Here is a 20,059-nt window from a genome sequence, read left to right as displayed (position 1 = left end):
ATGATGTCACTGTTTGTGAGTTCAAGCCCCGCCTCGGGGTCTGTACTGTCAGCTCAGAGCCTGGACCTGGTTTGGATTCTGTGTCTCCTTCTCTCTCTGCCCCTCCCTCGCTCTTGCTCTCTGTCTGTCAAAAATGAATAAATGTTAAAAAACTAAAAAAAAAAAAAAAAAAAAGAGTAAGATGCAAAGTATCAGAAGCAATCATGCTGCTAAAAAAAAAAAAAGAATCGTTTCAAGAGACTTGTTTCAATTAACAATCTATGTATATCTTACTGGATGACAACATAACATGTATACCTTATAAAGTTCTAAAACTTCTGCATTAGATCACAAGTCAGTATCCCCTTCTAGAAAAGTCTGGGGGGGCAAAACAATAATTGCAGCTTTTGTCCCTAAAGTCCCCATCGACACTCTAGTACGTTTCCGAGTGTCCTAGGAGACATGTGTTTTAGACTCTCTCAGGGAGCTTGTTAAAAGGAGATGTTCCTCAGCACGGCTCAGTAGCAACCTCAAGAGAAAAGACGGACAACCTTCAGTTTTAACAGCAGCCTCGGTTCTTGTAACAGTCTGAGCAGCCATTATTCTGGCTGTGCGGGCCAACAAACCTACGTAGGCACCGATAACCCAATGGCACCTCTATACGCAAGTGATTACGACAGACACTTAAGAGCATGACTGCCAGCTTAAAATCTTACGTCCAGACCCACATTACATCCTTCCTCCTGCCGTTGAGCTGAAACCCGGTCTCTGCAGCCTTTGGTGCCGGAACAACTCACGCTCCCAGCATGCACGCGGCCAGTGACTGCCCAGACCCAATGTGTGATTTTCAGATGAAATTTCCACTCTTCTCAGGGCACCTGGGTGGCACCTGACTCCTAATTTCAGCTCAGGTCATGACCTCATAGTTCATGAGTTCAAGCTCTGCATCTCGCTCTGCACTCATGGACTGGAGCCTGCTTGCAATTCCCTCTCCCTCCCTCTGTTTCTGCCCTTTCCCCTCTCTGTCCCTCTCTCTCAAAATAAATAAACTTCAAAAAGAAAAAAAGAAATATCCACTTTTCTCTAAGGTGACAAATGGAACAGAATGGTTCTGTTTTTGACAGTAGGTGTTCGTGATATAGTTCCTACTCAGGAATGCCACCAACCCTTCTCTGGTTGGTGACTGCCCTTGCTGACTGCAACCCTCAACACTACGCGTGAAAGGGGTCCTCACGGACCTAAACGAGATCGTCAGCTTCCCCCTTTCTCCTCACACAGTGGTTTTGCTCGGAAACTTGCATGGGGGATCTCCTCGTGTCCTTTGTGTCGCAAGGACATCTACACTTACAATGCTCGCTTGAAGAGTAATGACTGTGCTTACAATGCTCGCTTGAAGAGTAATGACCGTGGTGATACTTAAAGCCCCTTTGGTCATGTGGGAGACCTTTCTGGCATGGTACAGAAGCACAAGATGTGAGGGATATCGGCAGAGCTGTTCCAGCGAGAGCCCACGCCACTACGCTTCCTATCACGTGTCAGTCCGTTCTCTGCATCCTTCCTCCCGAGAGGCTGGCTGGACAAATCTGCTCTGCATGGAAGGGGAAACGTGGCTGGCAAGACCACGCCATTTTTCCAACCTGTAAGGAAACAACCAAATGCTATGCTTCGCAGGCAGCAACATCAGGACAAAAGGTGATACCGACCGTCGAACGAACTGGGCCGCATCCGCCACCAGCCTCTGCATGAGGTTGTCGTAGGATAGAGGCTGCTGGGTGATCTCGTGGTTCCTCATCAGGAAGCAGTTCAGGGGCCGGAAGTAATGCAGGAAGCACACCAGAAGGCCCAGTATCATGGCGGCCAGGCAGAGAAGACCGAAGAAGACCAGAGGGGGCACACGGACCAGCCCCAGGTACTTGAGCACCACCATGGTGAGAAGAGTGACCGCTATGATCTGAAGAGGGATGAACACCAGCAGCCTGATACCCCTGGTGAACACACTGCCTTCTCCGGGCTTGCAGTCCCTTAGGTTGGTCACAGGGATCCCATGGAAATAATCAAAGCCGTGGCTCAACGGGTGGTGACAAAAGTCGCTTTTGTTGTGACAGTTCGTCCCAAGGTGCCACTTCCCTGAGAAGGAAGCGGGTGATAGGTTTAGACCCAATGAACACCCTAACTTGAACGTTAGCGTCTGATTCCCACCTGGTGAAAAGCGGGATCGCTCTGCACGTTTATTAGCCAAACGCCTACTATTCTGTAGAACCCCCTTGGTTTTTCACTTCCTTCTCCACAAACAACAGGGTATTCACTACTCACTTTATCAGAAAACAAGAACTAATTTAGTGTCGAAAATAACAAAAGAAAACAAAAGAAAAATACCTAGCATATTTAACAGGCAGGTGACAAAAATACACAGAAAAACACAATGCCTTTAAAGACAGTTCCTTACAATTAAAGTTGTGGGACCAATTTGGTTTTGTCCCTTGAATATTAAAAGTGAAAATGAATCGTTTCTCAAAAAGCTGCACCTCAAGCATGAGCAAATCACACTCATAACTCAGCAATTATTTTAAACATCTATGAACATTTCTTATAAAATGTTAATTGTACCACTAAATGGGTTGAGTGTCTCACAGAAGAAAAACATGATGGTTTAATGACAAGAGGTAGGAGAAAAGACAATGGTCATTTTGCTTCTATGAAATATTTTAGGATTCATCTGATGACCCACATAGACTTAAGCGTATTAACTAAAAAAGGAGGAATGTATCACTCCTATCAACTGAATACAATCAATGTCAAGTGAGACAAAGTCTAACATAATTTTAGCACTAATATATAAAATTAAAATACTCAACAGCATAGTGTGTGTATGTAGTTTCGTATGCTGTATGGCTATTTATAATTATTTATCAATCTATCATCTATCATCTGTTCCATCTCTGTATCTCATCTGTCCATCCATCACCTATCCATCCACCCATCCGTTCATTAATTTATCATCCATCGTTAACCATCATCCATCTACTCATCATCCATCCATTCATCCATCCATCATTCATCCGTCCATCCACCAGTTACCCATCCATTCAACATCCATCCATCTAACCATCTTCTATGTACCCATCCATCCTTCCATCATCCATCCATCATGCACCCATCCATCAACCCAATATCCATCCATCCATCACCCATCCATCCACCCATCCATCCATCATTCATCCATCCATCCATCCATCATTCATCCATCCATCCATCATTCATCCATCCATCCATCATTCATCCATCCATCCATCATCTACCCATTATCCATATAGCCATCATCCATCATCCATCCCTATATCCATCACTCATTCATCCCCCCATCATTCATCCATTCATCCACAATTCATCCATTCATCTACCCATCCATCATCTACTTCATCTGTTGATCTATCCATCCTTACCTCTGTCACCTATGTCATCCACCTTTCCATTTATCCATACATTCATCAGTCCATCCATCATTATCTATCTATCTATCTATCTATCTATCTATCTATCTATCTATCTAATTTATCTACCTATCCATCCATCCACACACACACACACACACACACACACACACTGACCGTATCCTTACATTCAAATAGCTCAGATAGGTGTATTGCATTTTAATTGAAATGGAGATCATTTGTTCCCTATCTGAAGTTGCGCAAACTGTATGCGTGATGTCATCCGTAAGAAGGCAGTCACTATGTCCTGTCCCAGGCCCTCGACTCCCACTCCACAGCTGCCCATACCTATGAGAGCTGTTGAATAGCCTTGACCCTTGAGAAGCTTGGCAAACGTAATCTCGCTGGTGGGAAGTCCTCCAGATGAGGCCGAGAAGAGATACACACCCACGAGGAACTCAGATGCCATTCCTGAAGCAGGAGAGATGAGCACTGAAACAGGAGTCTGGGGATGCCCTTAGGAGGCCAGCAGCCATGGCCACAGAGCCCACAGGTTACCTGATCGGATGGGGTAGCGGCCTGTCATGAAGGCTGCCCTACTCGGGGTGCACAGGGGTGATGCCGCCAGGTGCTGTGTGAGCTTCACGCCCCCTTCAGCCAACCGGTCAATATTGGGAGTCCTAGAACAGAAGACTCGTGTCATTCACGATGACCTTGACACATGCAGCTCCACTGTGGCTTTTCACAGTGCGTCACCTCCCCATCATCCAGGGAAACACCTAGGAGGATGCATGATGCAAGACAAACCATCCCAGTGCTTCTGCTCTGGGAACAGACCGGCCAATCCCATCACAGTTGTTGTGCACATGCTAGGCCTTCTGTTCTGGAACCACGCTGAGCTCTCACCCCTCATCATCCGCTGGGAATGAGGCCACACCCTCTCTGCCAGCCCACCTTCTGTCCTGCAGGTCCTGGCACACATGGGATTCTCCTGAGCTTCCTATGACCAAGCTTGTCCCTGGGGGGTCTTGATGTGTGTGTGGGACACAGATCCTATCACAGCAGCTTGCTCACCATAAACGGACAGCTCGGCTCACTGCGCTCCGCGCCTGCACCATGGTGGTAACACACATCTTGCTCATCATGGCCCACAGCCCGGTGCCCACACAGAGTAGCCCTCGGTGGTGCACAGTGTCAAGGGGACAGTCGTCTCCTCGCAGTGCTACCATCAACGTGCTCCCCCGCTCATGAATTTCGTGTGTGCATTTGACAGTCAACTTCTTCCCTGTGCTTTTCTGCCTTCAGAGATTTAGAAGATTTAGAAGGACTGAATCTGTGTATCTGACTTAAACCTCCCCATCCCTAGACTGATGCTTTTTTTCTTCCTTTTGAGATTTGGTAGAAACAAAACCTTAAAGCTTGATTGTAATTTTTTTTTTAATTTTTTTAATGTTTATTTTTGAGACAGAGAGAGACAGAGAATGAACGGGGGAGGGTCAGAGAGAGAGGGAGACACAGAATCGGAAGCAGGCTCCAGGCTCTGAGCTGTCGGCACAGAGCCCGACACAGGGCCTGAACCCACAGACTGTGAGATCATGACCTGAGCCGAAGTCGGACGCTTAACCGACTGAGCCACCCAGGCGCCCCTGTAATTTTTTAAAATTAAGACAGCTGAAGAGGAACGGTTGTCTGTTCTCTCAGTGAACTTCAGGAATACATACATTGTTTTAATGTTTATTTATCTTGAGGGGGGGAGGGGCAGAAAGAGAGGGAGAGAGAGAGAATCCCAGGCAGGCTCTATGTGGTCAGTGCACAGGGCCTGATGTGGGGCCTGATCTTACGAACCGTGAGATCACGACCTGAGCCGAAATCAAGAGTCAGATGCTTCACCGACTGAGCCATATGTATACTGAGGAATACACAGAATATTAAAAATAATAAATAAAATTTTTAAAATGAATAGACATGAATAAGAAAAAGTAAATTACTAAAAAGAGATGTACGGCAAGTGTCAAAAAGTAAGATCTACGCCATTTTTTACAAAATGAGGTGAACGGTGGGTGGAAAACTTATGTGGTCAATTGAAATCTCATCCTTGCCCATGTGTTTAAAACTCTAACAAATATCACAGGTAAGCTCACAGTTTAAAACAACAAGCCTGGGTGGCTCAGTCAGTTAAGCTTCTGACTGTTGGTTTTGGCTCAGGTCATGATCTCACGGTTTGTGAGTCTGAGCTCTGTGTTGCACTCTGGGCAGACAGCACAGACCCTGCTTGGGATTCTCTCTTCAATCTCAAAAATAAATAAACTTAAACAAAATTATTAAAAAATAAATAAGTAAAATAAAAGTTGAATGACAGAGGGGCACCTGGGTGTCTCAGTCACTTAGCTCAGTCAGTTAAGTATCCCACTCCTGATTTTGGCTCAGGTCATCAACTTATTGTTTCTTGGTTCAAGCCCCACATCGGGCTCTGTGCTGACAGTGCGCAGCCTGCTTGGGTTTCTCTGTCTCAAAAATACCTAAACATTAAAAGCAAAACAAAACGTAGAGCAAGCAGCATCCGATGCAAAGGTTCAGTGTGGAACTGAGACACGTCTGGTTAAGCCTTGCACAATGGTTTCTCCTGAAAAGAAAAACGTATAGCCAATTTCTGTTTGATGTGACACATCACAATGAAACACCCCTTCCTGCTGCGTTGTCATGTAGAAGAGACGATGACGAGGCAGAGTGATGGCAAGAAAGTAAATCAGTGTCCCGTGGCACTTACCAGCGCGTCCATCCCCAAGCTTCACAGAGTCACTATTGATAGATCTCATGAGAAGATTCTATAAAAGCACACGATCTCTTTCCCCACCTTGTGTGATTCGGTTTGAACTGATCATTGCTAAGTAAGAGGAAGCTCAGGACCAGTTTATGTGATTGTTTTCTCATCGTTATAAAGAAAGAATGCCGTCTTGATGCCCATATTCCATTACTCAAGGACCAGCTTCCTTTTTTAAACCAAAGGGCCCTTAGAATACATCTTACATGAACCTAGTGTTATGCAGGAGGCTGAGAAATGAAATGCCCTCATCTGTCCCTGATTCTGGTCCCCACTGTCCTTCTAGCATCACCATGACCCCTGATCCTTGGAAGGTTCTGGAGTCATCCAACCTGCCACATGCCTCTGGGCCACCTGTCCCGGCCAGGGTGGTAACTGTGGAGGCAAAAGAAGGAGGGATGGGGGCAGGGGGGCCACCCACTGTCACAAAGCCAGGTACCAGACAGAGAAAATAAAATAAAATGGTGAGCCAATGGGAAGAAGAGACGGAGGACGTGTGGAAGCAGGACAGTATCATTGGGTCAGACAGTCATTAGGAGTGTCTTTCTAGTGGTCTCTCTGGGTTGATGCAACTCACTACCCATGTTCGAACACATCAAGTCCCGCCCACCTTCCCGACTCCAGTATCTGCCTGCACCCACGAGAAGTCACACATGAACGAGTGTGCCCTGAAGGGGTGGTCTGCACGCTCTGTGACTGTGTTCACATCACTGGGGACCACTGCCTACAAGCAGGGCCAGGCTTTCGCACGACAAGCACGTCATCGCACCTGAGGGTCTTGTTTCCATAGCACCCAAGATCTCCAATGCCAAGGTCGTCAGCCAGCAGGAGGACCAGGTTGGGCCTTGTGGCTGCATGGCTCTGGGCCACACTCAGGAATGACAGCAGGACCAGGCGAATCCTCATCCTCCTGCAAAGGGCAACGACAAAGACAGAAGTGAGGGACGCCAGCACGCAATGGACCACCTCCTTTTCTGGGACCTTCTCCCAATCTGAAGCCCCAGACCATTTGTGCTGCAGGAACACAGACTCCAGTGAGCAAAGCACTTTATCCTCTTTCCAGGGTGTTTGCTTCCAAAACAAACATTTCTGTCTCCAAGGATAGTAATGACCTCTCATTTCTTTTTTTTTTTTTTTTATTTAAGTTTATTTATTTTGTGAGAGACAGAGAGCGCGTGACGGGGAGAGGGGCAGAGAGAGAATTCCAAGCAGGCTCTGCAGGATCAGCTCAGAGCCCGACATGGGGCTCGAACCTACAAACTGCGAGATCGTGACCTCAATGGAAACCAAGAGTCGGATGCTCCACCAACTGAGGCACCCAGGCACCCTGTGACCTCTCATCTCTACTCTACTACTTTTCGCCGACACATAGGCTCTGCTTGGAAGAAGGAAAACACAACCACCCGCCATCTTTTTTTGGCATGCGAGCTCTGTAATTAGCTAAAAGTTCTCTGTGTGACCTCTGGATAGACGGGCACTTCATTAAGACCCAACTGTCAACGTCCTGTCCTTTCTAAAATTCGCTTTTTTGTTTGTTTGTTTTTAAAGGGAAGGTTGGCTCAATGTTTCAAAACTCAAGGAGCACAAGGTTTATAGCCTGGGGCAGCTCGAGGTGCTGGGTAATAGGTCACACTTCGCCATCTCCCATCACCGTCTCCTCGCCTCCTAGACCAGGGTCTCTGTGCCCATTCAACCTCGCAGCTGGAACCAGAAGCCTGGCCCTGGGAATCAGATTCTCTCCTCTACCGGAGGACGCGGCTTCCCAGTTCATTTTGTTCTCTGCCTCCGTCGCTCCTCTGGTCCCCGTCATCTACTGCCTTTGCAGCCCCGACCCTGAGTCCCCACCAAGTGAGAGCCAGAGCACTGGCAGGTGCTGTCCCGGGCATGTTGTTCGACAGGCCTGGTGGGCGGCAGGGAGGTGTGCAGGAGATACACCCCAGTCCCTGACCACGGTCAACATTCATGTCCTTCTTAACCTCTCCGCTCTGAACGTACTCCCCGACGTTACACAGCATTTGTGACTCGGCAACACTGCACAGCAACTTGGGTGGCTATGAAACTGGACGTCCTCTTTCCTCGCTGCGCTGTGGGCACTAGGAGGGCAGCGGCTGGGTGAGCGAGCATCCAAGAAAACCGTGTGACACATAGCACCGACGTTTTTTCTGTTGAATTAAAAATGCCTCACTCCAAATGCCACCGAAACACAGGTTAAGAAGGAGACTACACTGCATGGTACGTGGTTGGAAGGTTCAATGGGTGATAGAAGGATTTGAAAAGGAGCATCCGTCTGTCGCTATGAGCACCAACACACAGTGAAGCTTCTCAAGATTATGAAGACACCCATTAGTAGTGCCTAGGAAATGCCCTGGGCTCGCACATCAGGGGTCCCTAAGTGGATGCAACCCCTTGGAAATGCAAAACTAACACCAGTGACGGATAAACGAGCATGTCCCCTAACCTCCCGTCCCCACAACAAAGCAACGTGGGGCCTTCCCACCAGAGAAGGCAAGAGAACCACGACACCGTGCTTGTGTGCTTCTAACTACTGGGTGTTTTCGTGCTTCCCTTAACCTGGACAGTAAATACACACAACTTCTTATCCGGAACCGCACTTTTGTGTGTGCATGTGTGCACTGTAAGCCCTCTGCCTACGCCTTCGTGAGCTCACCTACATGAAGAACACAGGAGCACGTGCTCGTTATCATTATTATTTTAACTGTATTTCATCAGGATTAATTATTTATTGGGTAAATAAACGATGATTGATTATTGTGAACAGGGTTTCCCAGCCCTGACGTCACTGGCACCCTTGCTGTGGGGCTCATGGGTCACTGGACGATGCTCAACTGCACCCCAGCCTCGCCGCCTCGCCCCCTCTCTACCAGCAGCAACACAGGCCCCAGCGGAGAGGGACCGATGGATGCCCACCTGGCACCCCTCCCAGCATCTGTCAAATCATCTGCACGCACGTCGTGTGCTCTCCTAGCTGTGCAGCTCGGTGTCTACAGAAGGATTCGGAAGCCGCGGCCCATCTGAGTGACCACGGATTTCTCCTCTGCACCTACCCGTGTACCAGCAGTGCTTACAGATAATGCTCCGCGGCCATGACTGGCCCCCACCGCTGACCTGGAGGAACACCTCCTTCCTCTCCCTCCTGACGCACTTCCGCTCTCCCCTCTTATGTCTCTCTCCCTCTCAAGCACCTTCCCTTCTCTTCAAAGCCAGCTCTGTTCTCCACTACCCTCTTCCTCTAGAGACAAGCAAGCAGGGAGCCATGGCTCATACAGCAGCCACTCTCCCACCCCTAATGCTGCCCTCGATTCTCTCTCTGGTGGCTTTTACTGCCTGCTTGTTAGGAAGTAGGGGGGGGTGAGTGAAGGACTGTGGGTCAGGGGCCTTGTCCCCGCTCGGGCCACCAGCAACAAGGTCTTGGGCATGAAACATGAGCTGCCCGTGCCTCAGTCTCATCCACTGTTCCCTGACGTCCCGTGTCTGCCACGGGGACTCAGCCAACGTGGTGCAAATAAAGGGCTGCCCTGCAAACGGGATCTCAGAGGTACATGCGTTCCTGAGTTCATCACGTTATTCACAATGGCCAAGACACAGGACCTACCCAAACATCTGTCAACACAGGGACAGAGAAGATGCGGCACGCACGCACGTGCACACACACACACAGTCAATGGACTATTACTCAGTCACACACACACACACAGAGTCAATGGGCTATTAGTCACACACACACACACACACACACACACACACACAGAGTCAATGGACTATTAGTCACACACACACACACACACAGTCAATGGACTATTACTCAGTCACACACACACATACACACACAGAGTCAATGGACTATTACTCAGTCACACGTACACACACACACACACACACACACACACAGTCAATGGACTATTACTCAGTCACGTATACACACACACACACACACACACAGTCAATGGACTATTAGTCACACACACACACAGTCAATGGACTATTAGTCACACACACACACAGTCAATGGACTATTACTCAGTCACACACACACACACACACACACAGAATCAATAGACTATTAGTCACACACACACACACGCACAGTCAATGGGCTATTACTCAGTCACACACATACACACACACACAGAGTCAATGGACTATTAGTCACACACACACACACACACACAGAGTCAATGGACTATTACTCACATACACACAAACACACACAGTCAATGGACTATTACTCAGTCACACACACACACACAATGAGCTATTAGTCACACACACACATACACACACACAGAGTCAATGGACTATTAGTCACACGTACACACACACACAGTCAATGGACTATTAGTCACACGCGCACACACACATACACACACACAGTCAATGGACTATTAGTCACACACATACACACACACACAGTCAATGGACTATTAGTCACACACACAGTCAACAGACTATTAGTCTCACACACACACACACACACACAGTCAATGGGCTATTACTCAGTCACACACACACATACACACACAGAGTCAATGGACTATTACTCAGTCACATGCACACACACACACACACACAGTCAATAGACTATTACTCAGTCACACACACACACAGTCAATGGACTATTACTCAGTCACACACACACACAGTCAATGGACTATTACTCAGTCACACACACACACACAGTCAATAGACTATTACTCAATCACACACACACACACACACAATGGGCTATTAGTCACACACACACATACACACACACAGTCAATGGACTATTAGTCACATGCGCACACACACACACACAGTCAATGGACGATTAGTCACACAGATACACACACACACACACACACACACAGTCAATGGACTATTAGTCACACACACAGTCAACAGACTATTGCTCAGTCACACACACACACACACACACACACAGTCAATGGGCTATTACTCAGTCACACACACACATACACACACACAGAGTCAATGGATTATTACTCAGTCACACGTACACACACACACACACACAGAATCAATAGACTATTAGTCACACACACACACGCACACACAGTCAATGGGCTATTACTCAGTCACACACATACACACACACACAGAGTCAATGGACTATTAGTCACACACACACAATCAATGGACTATTGCTCAGTCACACACACACACACACACACACAGAGTCAATGGACTATTACTCGGTCATAAAAAGAAGAAAACAGTTCCATTTGCTACCACAGGGATGCACCAGGAGATATCACACCAGACAGAGAAAGACAAACACGGACTGAGCTCCCTTATAGGTGGAATCTTAACTCTCAGAGGCAGAAGAGAATGCTGACTAGGGGCACACACACGGGGTGATGTTGGTGCAAGGCTACATGCTTTCTATTACATGATGAACACACTGTGGGGACCTAACGGACAGCATGGTGAGCACAGTTAATAACAGTATCCTTGCTTGCAAAGCATGTAGATGGCAGATTGTAAACGTTGTCACCACACACCAGAAAATGGTGAATATGTGAGGTGGGCAGTGTGTTAATTAACTTAATCGTGATAATCGTTTCACAACACATACGTATATGAAATCATCACCCTTCCACTTCAGATATATACAATTTTGTCAATCATGCCCCAATGAAGCTGGGGCTGGGGAGAACATCGCCTTGCCTTCCCCTGAGGAAACGAAAAAGAAAGAGAAATAAAAGGTCTCCAAAATGATAAAGCCTGAGACAAACACCACTGGTTGTTTAGGAAGACTTTCATGCATCCATACCTTTACAACTAAAAGCAATTCACTGGCAATTCAACCAAATCCGTTCCAATTCAACACACCCATGGGGTGAAAACTGGATAGAAGATATCGTGACGGCCTCAGGTTGGGCTGGTTTCACAGGGGAAGGAGCCTCAGAATCACCCGGTAGGGCTCTGGCCGGCCACATCGGGGGGACCCCCAAGCACAGCACCCTCAAGGGTGGCCTTCTGCAGGTGGCTTCTGCAGGTGAGGTGAGGTTTCGATCCTGGCCCCCTGCCGGGTGGCGGCCAAACCTGGGCCGTGAATTCAGCCTCTTTGTCAGCACTTTGTGTTAAATGGAGATGAACATAACACTACCTTGTACGTGCCCTCAAGAGGATAAAATTTTATGCTGAGTGCCGTGAATCCATAAGGGACTCATCAGTAGCAGCCAGTAGTCGTTGGGGGCAGTCATCACAGCACTATTATTACAGCTTTGCGTAGATGATAGTAAGGATGGGGACAGAGTGTGAAACAAAGAGGTGACCCCAGTGACGCCCTCCTGCTACTGACTCCCATCTTGGATAATCCCATCCCCTTGGGCGGGGCCGGACCTCCAGACTTGCTTGTAATGAACAGAATGTGGAAAACAAAGGCACGTGACGTCTGTGATGAGGTTGCAAAACCCCATGACCTCTGTGTGGCTAGCAGACTCCTCCTCCTGCTGGACTTGAAGGAAGTGAGATTGCATAACCGGACAGATGCCCCTCCATGACGAGGGAGTGATGGCGGCCTCCAGCCAATGGGCAGCAAGGACCTGAGGCCCTCATGCCAACAGGCTGCAAGAAACAGAATCTGCCCACAACCACCTGAGCGAGCTTGGGCACGGATCCTTCGGATGACACACCGTTCCTGGCCGGTACCTCGGTGGCCACCCAGGGACCAGCTAAGCTGGGCCAGATTCCCCACCCACTGAACCTCTGGAGATAACAAACCATGTGCTTTGAGCTGCTGACGTTTGCCGTCATCAGTTGCACGGAAGCAGAAAACTCACACAGGGTACAAGAGCTTTAGACGTGAAGGTTTAGTTGTGCTAACGACGGCCTGAGAAAGGCTCTCTGTGGCGGGGGCTCACAGGCCACGCTTAACTTATTTCCAGAACACACTTCATTAGTAATGACTGGTCAGAATTTATGTAAGTAATTTAAAGATACATTGCCTAGCTCACCAACCATGTGAAAAATGAATTTTTGTTTTACGACTGAAAGTTGAAAATACCAGGAATGAAAAATGTACTTCTGGTAGCCCAGAGGAACATGGTTGACAGAGAGATGAAATGAAGCAAAATCCAGGCCCCTTGTGAGTCTTAAGTAACATTTCACCAAAAAAATCCAGCTGCTGAGAGAAGTTCTTTGGCCTACCCTGACTTCATCGTACACAAAAATCAAAACTCATTTTTTTTAGAATTTTGGTTTGCTGTGTTTTTACTTTTATTCTAAATGTACAGAAGGAAAATACATAAAGTATTCAGGGAACCGCTCAGGGGATCAGTTTCTTTCTGTGTTCTTTCTATGGTGTTTGTTGCGCACACGGCTGAATGCACAGCGTTCCCATAGCCACGTGCCATTTTTCGGTTCTTTGTTTTTCTGTGCAAAACTCACACTGTGAGCTGGGGAAAAGTCTGGAGGAACGGCAGGGGTCAGAAATGGACGGCACTGTTAGCCCACAGAGGACACGGCGAACAGGTGGTGACGAACTGAATCAGGGGGTGATGGGTGTGTCTGATTTGCATTCTCCCATCAACCTGTTGCTTTGTGGTGCCTGGATCTGGCAGAGGCTGGAGGAAATGTAAGCACAGTGGGCAGGACTCCATAGAGATGTTGGTACCCAGATGAGGTGGGGGCAGGCGGGAGAGAACAGGACTGATTGGGGATACTATTACTACCACTATGTAATTAACCGGAGATGACATGTCAGAGAGAGAGAGAGAGAGAAAGAGAGACAGGGAGGGAGGGAGACAGAGAGAGAGAGAGAGGTCAATGAGACTTCAAGCTTGCTCTCGGGAAAGATACTGTAGCAATGGGCTTTGCAGAGAAGAATGAAGACAAAAATTATCCAGGGCTTAAGGTTATGAATCAGCTGCAAACCAGTATCTGACCACAGTCAGGATCCATTGTACATATGAATCCTCCTTGGGAAAAATTTGTTCCAACTTTCTGTGCAAAATTGTGCTGAGATGCTTGTTAATTCAGGTGTAGACTTTTTTTTATTGGAATTAAACCCAATAGGATGAATGCCCTTTAATAATTATTAATATCTATAGAGAATGAATTCCTGACTCACAGAGTGGGTTTGGTTAGCTCAACGTGACATTATGTCATTAATTATACCTCCAAAATGTGCCTGCAGTAGATATAGTTAGGACACGGGTGAGACCTATCATCGAGCCCAATTAAAATTGTTAGGAAATTTAAGTCTGTTAGTAGCCATTTAGAATCTCACTGCATCTAAATCATTACTGTCTGAAGTAACCACAACTTATTTGTTCCCCACAAACATGAACTAGAAAAAGGTGTTTATGAAGACGTTTCAAACTATTAAAACGTGGTTGATAAAAGTACTTTAAAAATAAAAGAAAGTGCTCTGCTGCCAACTATGAACAATGCACATTAATTTCTGAAAAACTGCATAATTTCCCTCCTTAAAAAATTAAATTATTTTTCTGAACAATCTTAATTTGGCAAAAAAACAAAAAACTTTTGTGGGGAAGTATCTATTCCTAAAACAGAATCATTATGGAGAAGAGATCGAACTCAGAACACCTTCGTGACTGGAGGTGTAATTACATTATATTTGTTCATTAAAGAAAAATTAACAATGCACTTACATAACAGAAGCTTTACCATGGCAACAAAAATGTTCCTGATCTATTTGCTCAATGGAGAAAAAGGCATATTGAAAATAGAGAAAACCCTACACTTAGAAACCATATTTTTTTTTAGAACAAATGCAGTTTTATTCCATTCAAACTATGTATAATAAAAATTTCTTAACCAATATATCTCATCGACAAAGTGTTATCTAAATAGATGTCCTGTTTTAAAATCATAAGTCATCTGACATCAAGACAGAAAAAAACCTATCTGAATATGTGTTAAAGAAAACAGGCATTTCTATAGATTTAAATATAAATTGTGATTTTTCTAATGTAATATTGTATGCAAACTATGCTTGAACAAGAAATAATAAACTGCTTGAAATTTTTCTAAAATAAATATTCAGGGGCGGCTGGGTGGCTCAGTCGGTTAAGCGTCTAACTTCAGCTCAAGTCATGATCTCACAGTTAGTGAGTTCAAGCCCTGCGTCGGGCTCTGTGCTGACAGCTTGGAGCCCGGAGCCTGCTTTGGATTCTGTGTCTTCCTCTCTCTCTGCCCCTGCCCCGCTTGGCTCTCTCTCTTTCTCTCTGTCTCTCTGTCTCTCTCAAAAATAAATAAACGTAGAAAAAAGTCTTTAAAAAAGAAAACAAGATAAAATTAATGGTCACGTTTCACTTATTTACCACATCGCTATCTTTACTGACTATGCCACAGTACATGGTCTTTTGGTCTTCGCATTTGTCAATACACTTACCTATACATGGCACAATTAAATGAGTTACATTGATTTAATAACATGAATAAAGAAAGGTATTTTAAAAATTAAGCCTTGCTGAGCCTCTTCCTTTACATTTGAAATCTGGGAAGGGTTGACGAAGTGCTAAGTTCAGAAACCTGCAAGATCCTGGTGCCTCCTGCTCACTTCTCTCTCTATAGCTCATACAGCTTATGCTCCGGGACATGAAGAGTAGGTCAGCACGCAAGGAATCTGGGCACAACACCCTGCAAATTGGTGCTGACGCTCCTTAGCCACCAACCACCGGGTCGCCCGATCTCCGCACACCTCTGTCCTCCGGCCGTACAACACAAGGGCTCGTACCTCGTCTAAGCTCCCGTGATGTTTATGTTCCCCAAACCTGATGGCTTTTCCTTAAGTCTGCCTGGAGCTGACTGCGTACTTTCCTTCCATGCGACAGGAGAGGGGCAGACTCTGAAAGCACTGACACAAAGCAAAATGTTCCAGAACTGTGAAAAGCAGAGTGAGAGAATTCGACCCCCCGTCATGTTTGAGTTCCTGACAAGCGTTTCCCTGACTGTGTGGGCAAACGTCTGGCTGCCTCAACGTGTGTTAGGTACCTTGGCAAAGGTGAGTGTTCACCTTGACACTGACACACACCAAGACCCAGGTGCCCTCGCTGATCTATGGCACCAAACAGACTCTTTCACGAGACTAGACCCATCCCAGGCCAGCCCATGACATGGGGAATGTCTCAGGCAAAGGTGGGAATGGTCCTGTTGTCTCCTCGAGACCCAACCAGACAAGCCAGCTGAAGGGAGCCCCTCCCCTGGAGTTCAGAGCAACCAAAATGTACACGCTCAGCCCAGGTGGGAGAGCAACGCCAAGAGCACAAGGCTTCAGAATCAGGGTGGTGGAGACACCCACAAATGGCCACAGCGATAATAACAACTCACCCCCTTCAGTTTGTATCAGCTCATGAGCCTTGAGGTTCCCACGGTACAGAGACCACTCTCTACTACCAAGAACCAGTGTGGTTGGCTCTGTGATGACTTCCGTTTTACAGATGACGGGGCTGAGCCTGGCACGTGACGTCATGCAGCAAGTGACTCATGGGACGCGGGTGACAGCCCAGGTGTGCTGTACCCCAAATCCATTCATAGGGAAAAGTGATGAGAGGGGCCCGGACAACATGTACCTCCTAGGAAAGGTGCTGGGGCAAGGCGCGGCTGGAGGATTCTATTTTACTTCATATAGGGCTGGGCTGTTTGATATTTCATCACTAATTATGCAATTTTTATTTTTATTTAATTAATTTATTTTGAGACAGACAGAGGGCAGGGGCAAGGGGTAGAGGGAGAGAGAGAGAGAATCTTCAGCTCCATGCCTGGCATGGAGCTCAACGTGGGGCTCGATCCCATGAATCGTGAGATGATAACCTGAGCCCAAATCAACAGTCCGATGCTTCACTGACTGAGCCACGCAGGTGCCCCTAATTAATTTTTCATTGTGGTAAAAAGCCACATAAAACGTACCCTCTTAGCCACTTTTAAGCATACAGCTCAGTGGCATTGAGTACATTCACAACCGCTGGGCAACCGTCGCCCCTATCTATCTCTGTGACTCTCTTCGTGCTTCAAAACTGAAACGTTGTCCTCTTAAACTCTGACTCCCCGTTTCCCCTCTCCCCGCCCCTGGACCCCACCCTGCTAGTCTGTGTCTCCATGAGTTTCACTGGTCCAAGTACTGCATCTGAGCACATCGGGACAGTATCTGTCCTTCTGTGTCTGGCTTATGTCACTCAGCACAATGTCCTTGAGGCTCATCCACGTCGTAGGACGTGTCGGGATTTCCTTCCTGCTTCTGAATAATACTCCATTGTGGGGACCGACCACATTCCGTTTATCCACTCATCTGCCAACGGTAATTATGTGATTTTAAAACACAAAATATGGAAAATACTTAACCACCATTAATTTCACTCCTGGACTCCTGATCACAGTTAGAGAATTTCTTTTCACAGTCATTTGCAGGGTTAAAATTTGTGAACATCTACATATTTTGAAATGACTATATCATGCACACGCTAACAACATGTATGTTGCTGTCTGTGCCCCTGTATATAAGGCATTTCATTTAAGTACAACCCAAATGAACACTTGTATTCATTATATAATTTCTCATTCAGTTCTTTTTTTTTAATGTTTTATTTTTGAGAGAGAGAGAGACAGAGTGTGAGCAGGGGAAGGGCAGAGAGAGAGGGAGACACAGAATCCGAAGCAGGCTCCAGGCTCTGAGCTGACAGCACAGAGCCCGACAGGGGGCTCGAATTCACGAACTGTGAGATCATGACCTGAGCCGAAGTTGATGCTTAACCGACTTAGCCACCCAGGTGCTCCTCTCATTCAGTTCTTAAGTAACTGAAAAGCAAAATACACTTTACTCTATACTCTATATACATATACACACACATATATGATATGTATACACACCCTAAATACACATATATACATAGAATGACCAAAAGTATGACAAAATATATCTGTCTCAGAGATTATTCACATGCACATATATATCACCTTATATTAGTATGCGGAAATGTCTACAAATATCAGTGTCTTATAAAAGTTAATATTTCACTGTTATCCCAAATTTTATAAGGGAAACTTTTATTGCTCATGATTCGTTATTTTCAGTCTAGATGGTTGAATCTCTTATAGGTAGATATTCACGTCTAATGGCTTGCGCTTAAGACGAAAGAGAATTGTCAGTTTCTCCCCCTGCACGTAATAATTCATAATTATCATAAGCATATATTTACTTATGTTGTCATAGTCCCCAGAAAATATTTAATGCCATGGAGCTTTGATATAGTGTCATTTTGTGAAATGTATATTTTGTAATGAGTGAACTGCCTTTACGATAAGAGGTTATCTTTTTAAATTTATTTTTTATTTAATTTATTTTTATTAAAAATTTTTTTAATGTTTATTTTTGAAAGAGAGAGAGAGAGAGGAGAGAGAGAGAGAAAGCAGGGGACAGGCAGAGAGAGAGGGAGACACAGAATCCAAAGCAGGCTCCAGACTCTGAGCTATCAGCACAGAGCCCGATGCAGGGCTGGAACCCGTGAACCACAAGATCATGACCCCAGCCGAAGTAGGACGCTCAACCGACTGAGCCACCCAGGTGCCCCGGCATAAGAGATTACCTTTGCGGCAAATTGTGTTTTTGTCTCAAAGGACAAAGTGCGTGTTGGGATGGAGATGCGCTATCAAGAGAGTCTAGCTCATTCACGAATGCAAACAACCAACAGGACATACAGGGGTTCTTCAGGGCCTTCAAAGCTCTGTGATGAAGAGACTCCCACAACAAGGAAGCCACTGGAATCCCTGGTAATATTGTTTGTCAGGACAGTGCACACCACCTGTAGGCTAGCGCATCTCCACCTGGGACATGTTTGGGTGAGTTTGCAAGTGGGATGCTCTGGTTGCCATTTTAGTTGGCATCAGGCAGTGATGTTAAGGTGCTCGCCAACAGACTACTGTGTGGGAGGAAGAAATCACTGTCCTGCTTGGCCCTGGCATACCTCTCCTTGACCTCCACACCTAAATGCTCTGTCGTTACCCACGTGTGACCATGGCTCAGCTCACGTGTTCACTTATGTAAAACTTTACTGAATTTTACGAACCAGAGTGGTCCTCAAAACTCTGGGGCATGTGAACATCTCACAACGTCCTGTCTGGTCAACGGGGGTCACCATAGCTGGAGAGTTCTTGGTACCGGAGAGCAGTGGATGGAAGTGTCATTAAAATGAGGTATGGTAGAAGGTAGGGCGGCCAGATTTTGGGGAGCTGTTTACTGGCAATGGTGAATCACAGAAGGATTTTCTAAGAAATAGAAGCTGTCACGGTGTCATTGTTTGTGTCTCCCCCACCGCCTTGAAGAGATTCAGATGTTGAAATCCTAACCCCCCTACCAGGTGATGTTATCCGGAGGCAGGGCTTTGGGGAGGGGACGGGACCGATGGCCTCATAAAGGAGTCTCCAGAAAGTCACATGCCCCCTTCCCGCATGGGAGGAAGCCATGCTGTCTGTCTGCCTTACGCAGGACAGGAGGTCTGGGCACATCCCAGTCTAACTTGCTACAATTCACTGGAGTTCAGTGCTGGAGCAAATAATAAAGTGTACCTCTGCCTAAGGAGGTCACCGCCGTACAGAGGTCTTTTTCAGGGACCTCACAGGAGGAAACAGAGGCTGGGTCAACACGGGTTTGGGGATATCTCCATATTCCCGGATCCCCTGGCCAAAACACCCGAGTACCCTACCAGTGGTAATTTCTAACGTTCAGCACGAAGGACTGGACCTCCATCACAGGCAATGGCAGAGAACGGTTAGCAAATGTGAAAGGACAGAAAATGGAGCATGCAGAGGGTCTGAAGGAGAAGGGAAAGCCGGGGGGTTGGAA

At 46.5% G+C, this 20,059-nt stretch overlaps 1 protein-coding gene across 5 annotated transcripts in view; it reads right to left on the bottom strand.

The window, feature by feature from the left end:
• The window catches only part of STS (steroid sulfatase), a 160,414-nt gene that overhangs the window by 78,287 nt on the left and 62,068 nt on the right, over positions 1-20,059 (bottom strand). For all 5 annotated transcript variants that reach the window (XM_053202037.1, XM_053202036.1, XM_027050618.2 and 2 more), the window contains 4 exons: positions 7,001-7,141; positions 3,969-4,090; positions 3,759-3,881; positions 1,683-2,106 (listed from right to left, as the gene is read on the bottom strand). In XM_053202037.1, the coding sequence (XP_053058012.1) occupies positions 1,683-2,106; positions 3,759-3,881; positions 3,969-4,090; positions 7,001-7,141 (810 nt within the window). The remainder of the gene's footprint in view (positions 1-1,682; positions 2,107-3,758; positions 3,882-3,968; positions 4,091-7,000; positions 7,142-20,059) is intronic.

Source organism: Acinonyx jubatus, chromosome X (assembly GCF_027475565.1).
Source record: "Acinonyx jubatus isolate Ajub_Pintada_27869175 chromosome X, VMU_Ajub_asm_v1.0, whole genome shotgun sequence".
In the NCBI taxonomy this organism is placed as follows: domain Eukaryota; kingdom Metazoa; phylum Chordata; class Mammalia; order Carnivora; family Felidae; genus Acinonyx; species Acinonyx jubatus.
This window is presented reverse-complemented; position numbering and strand designations above follow the sequence as displayed.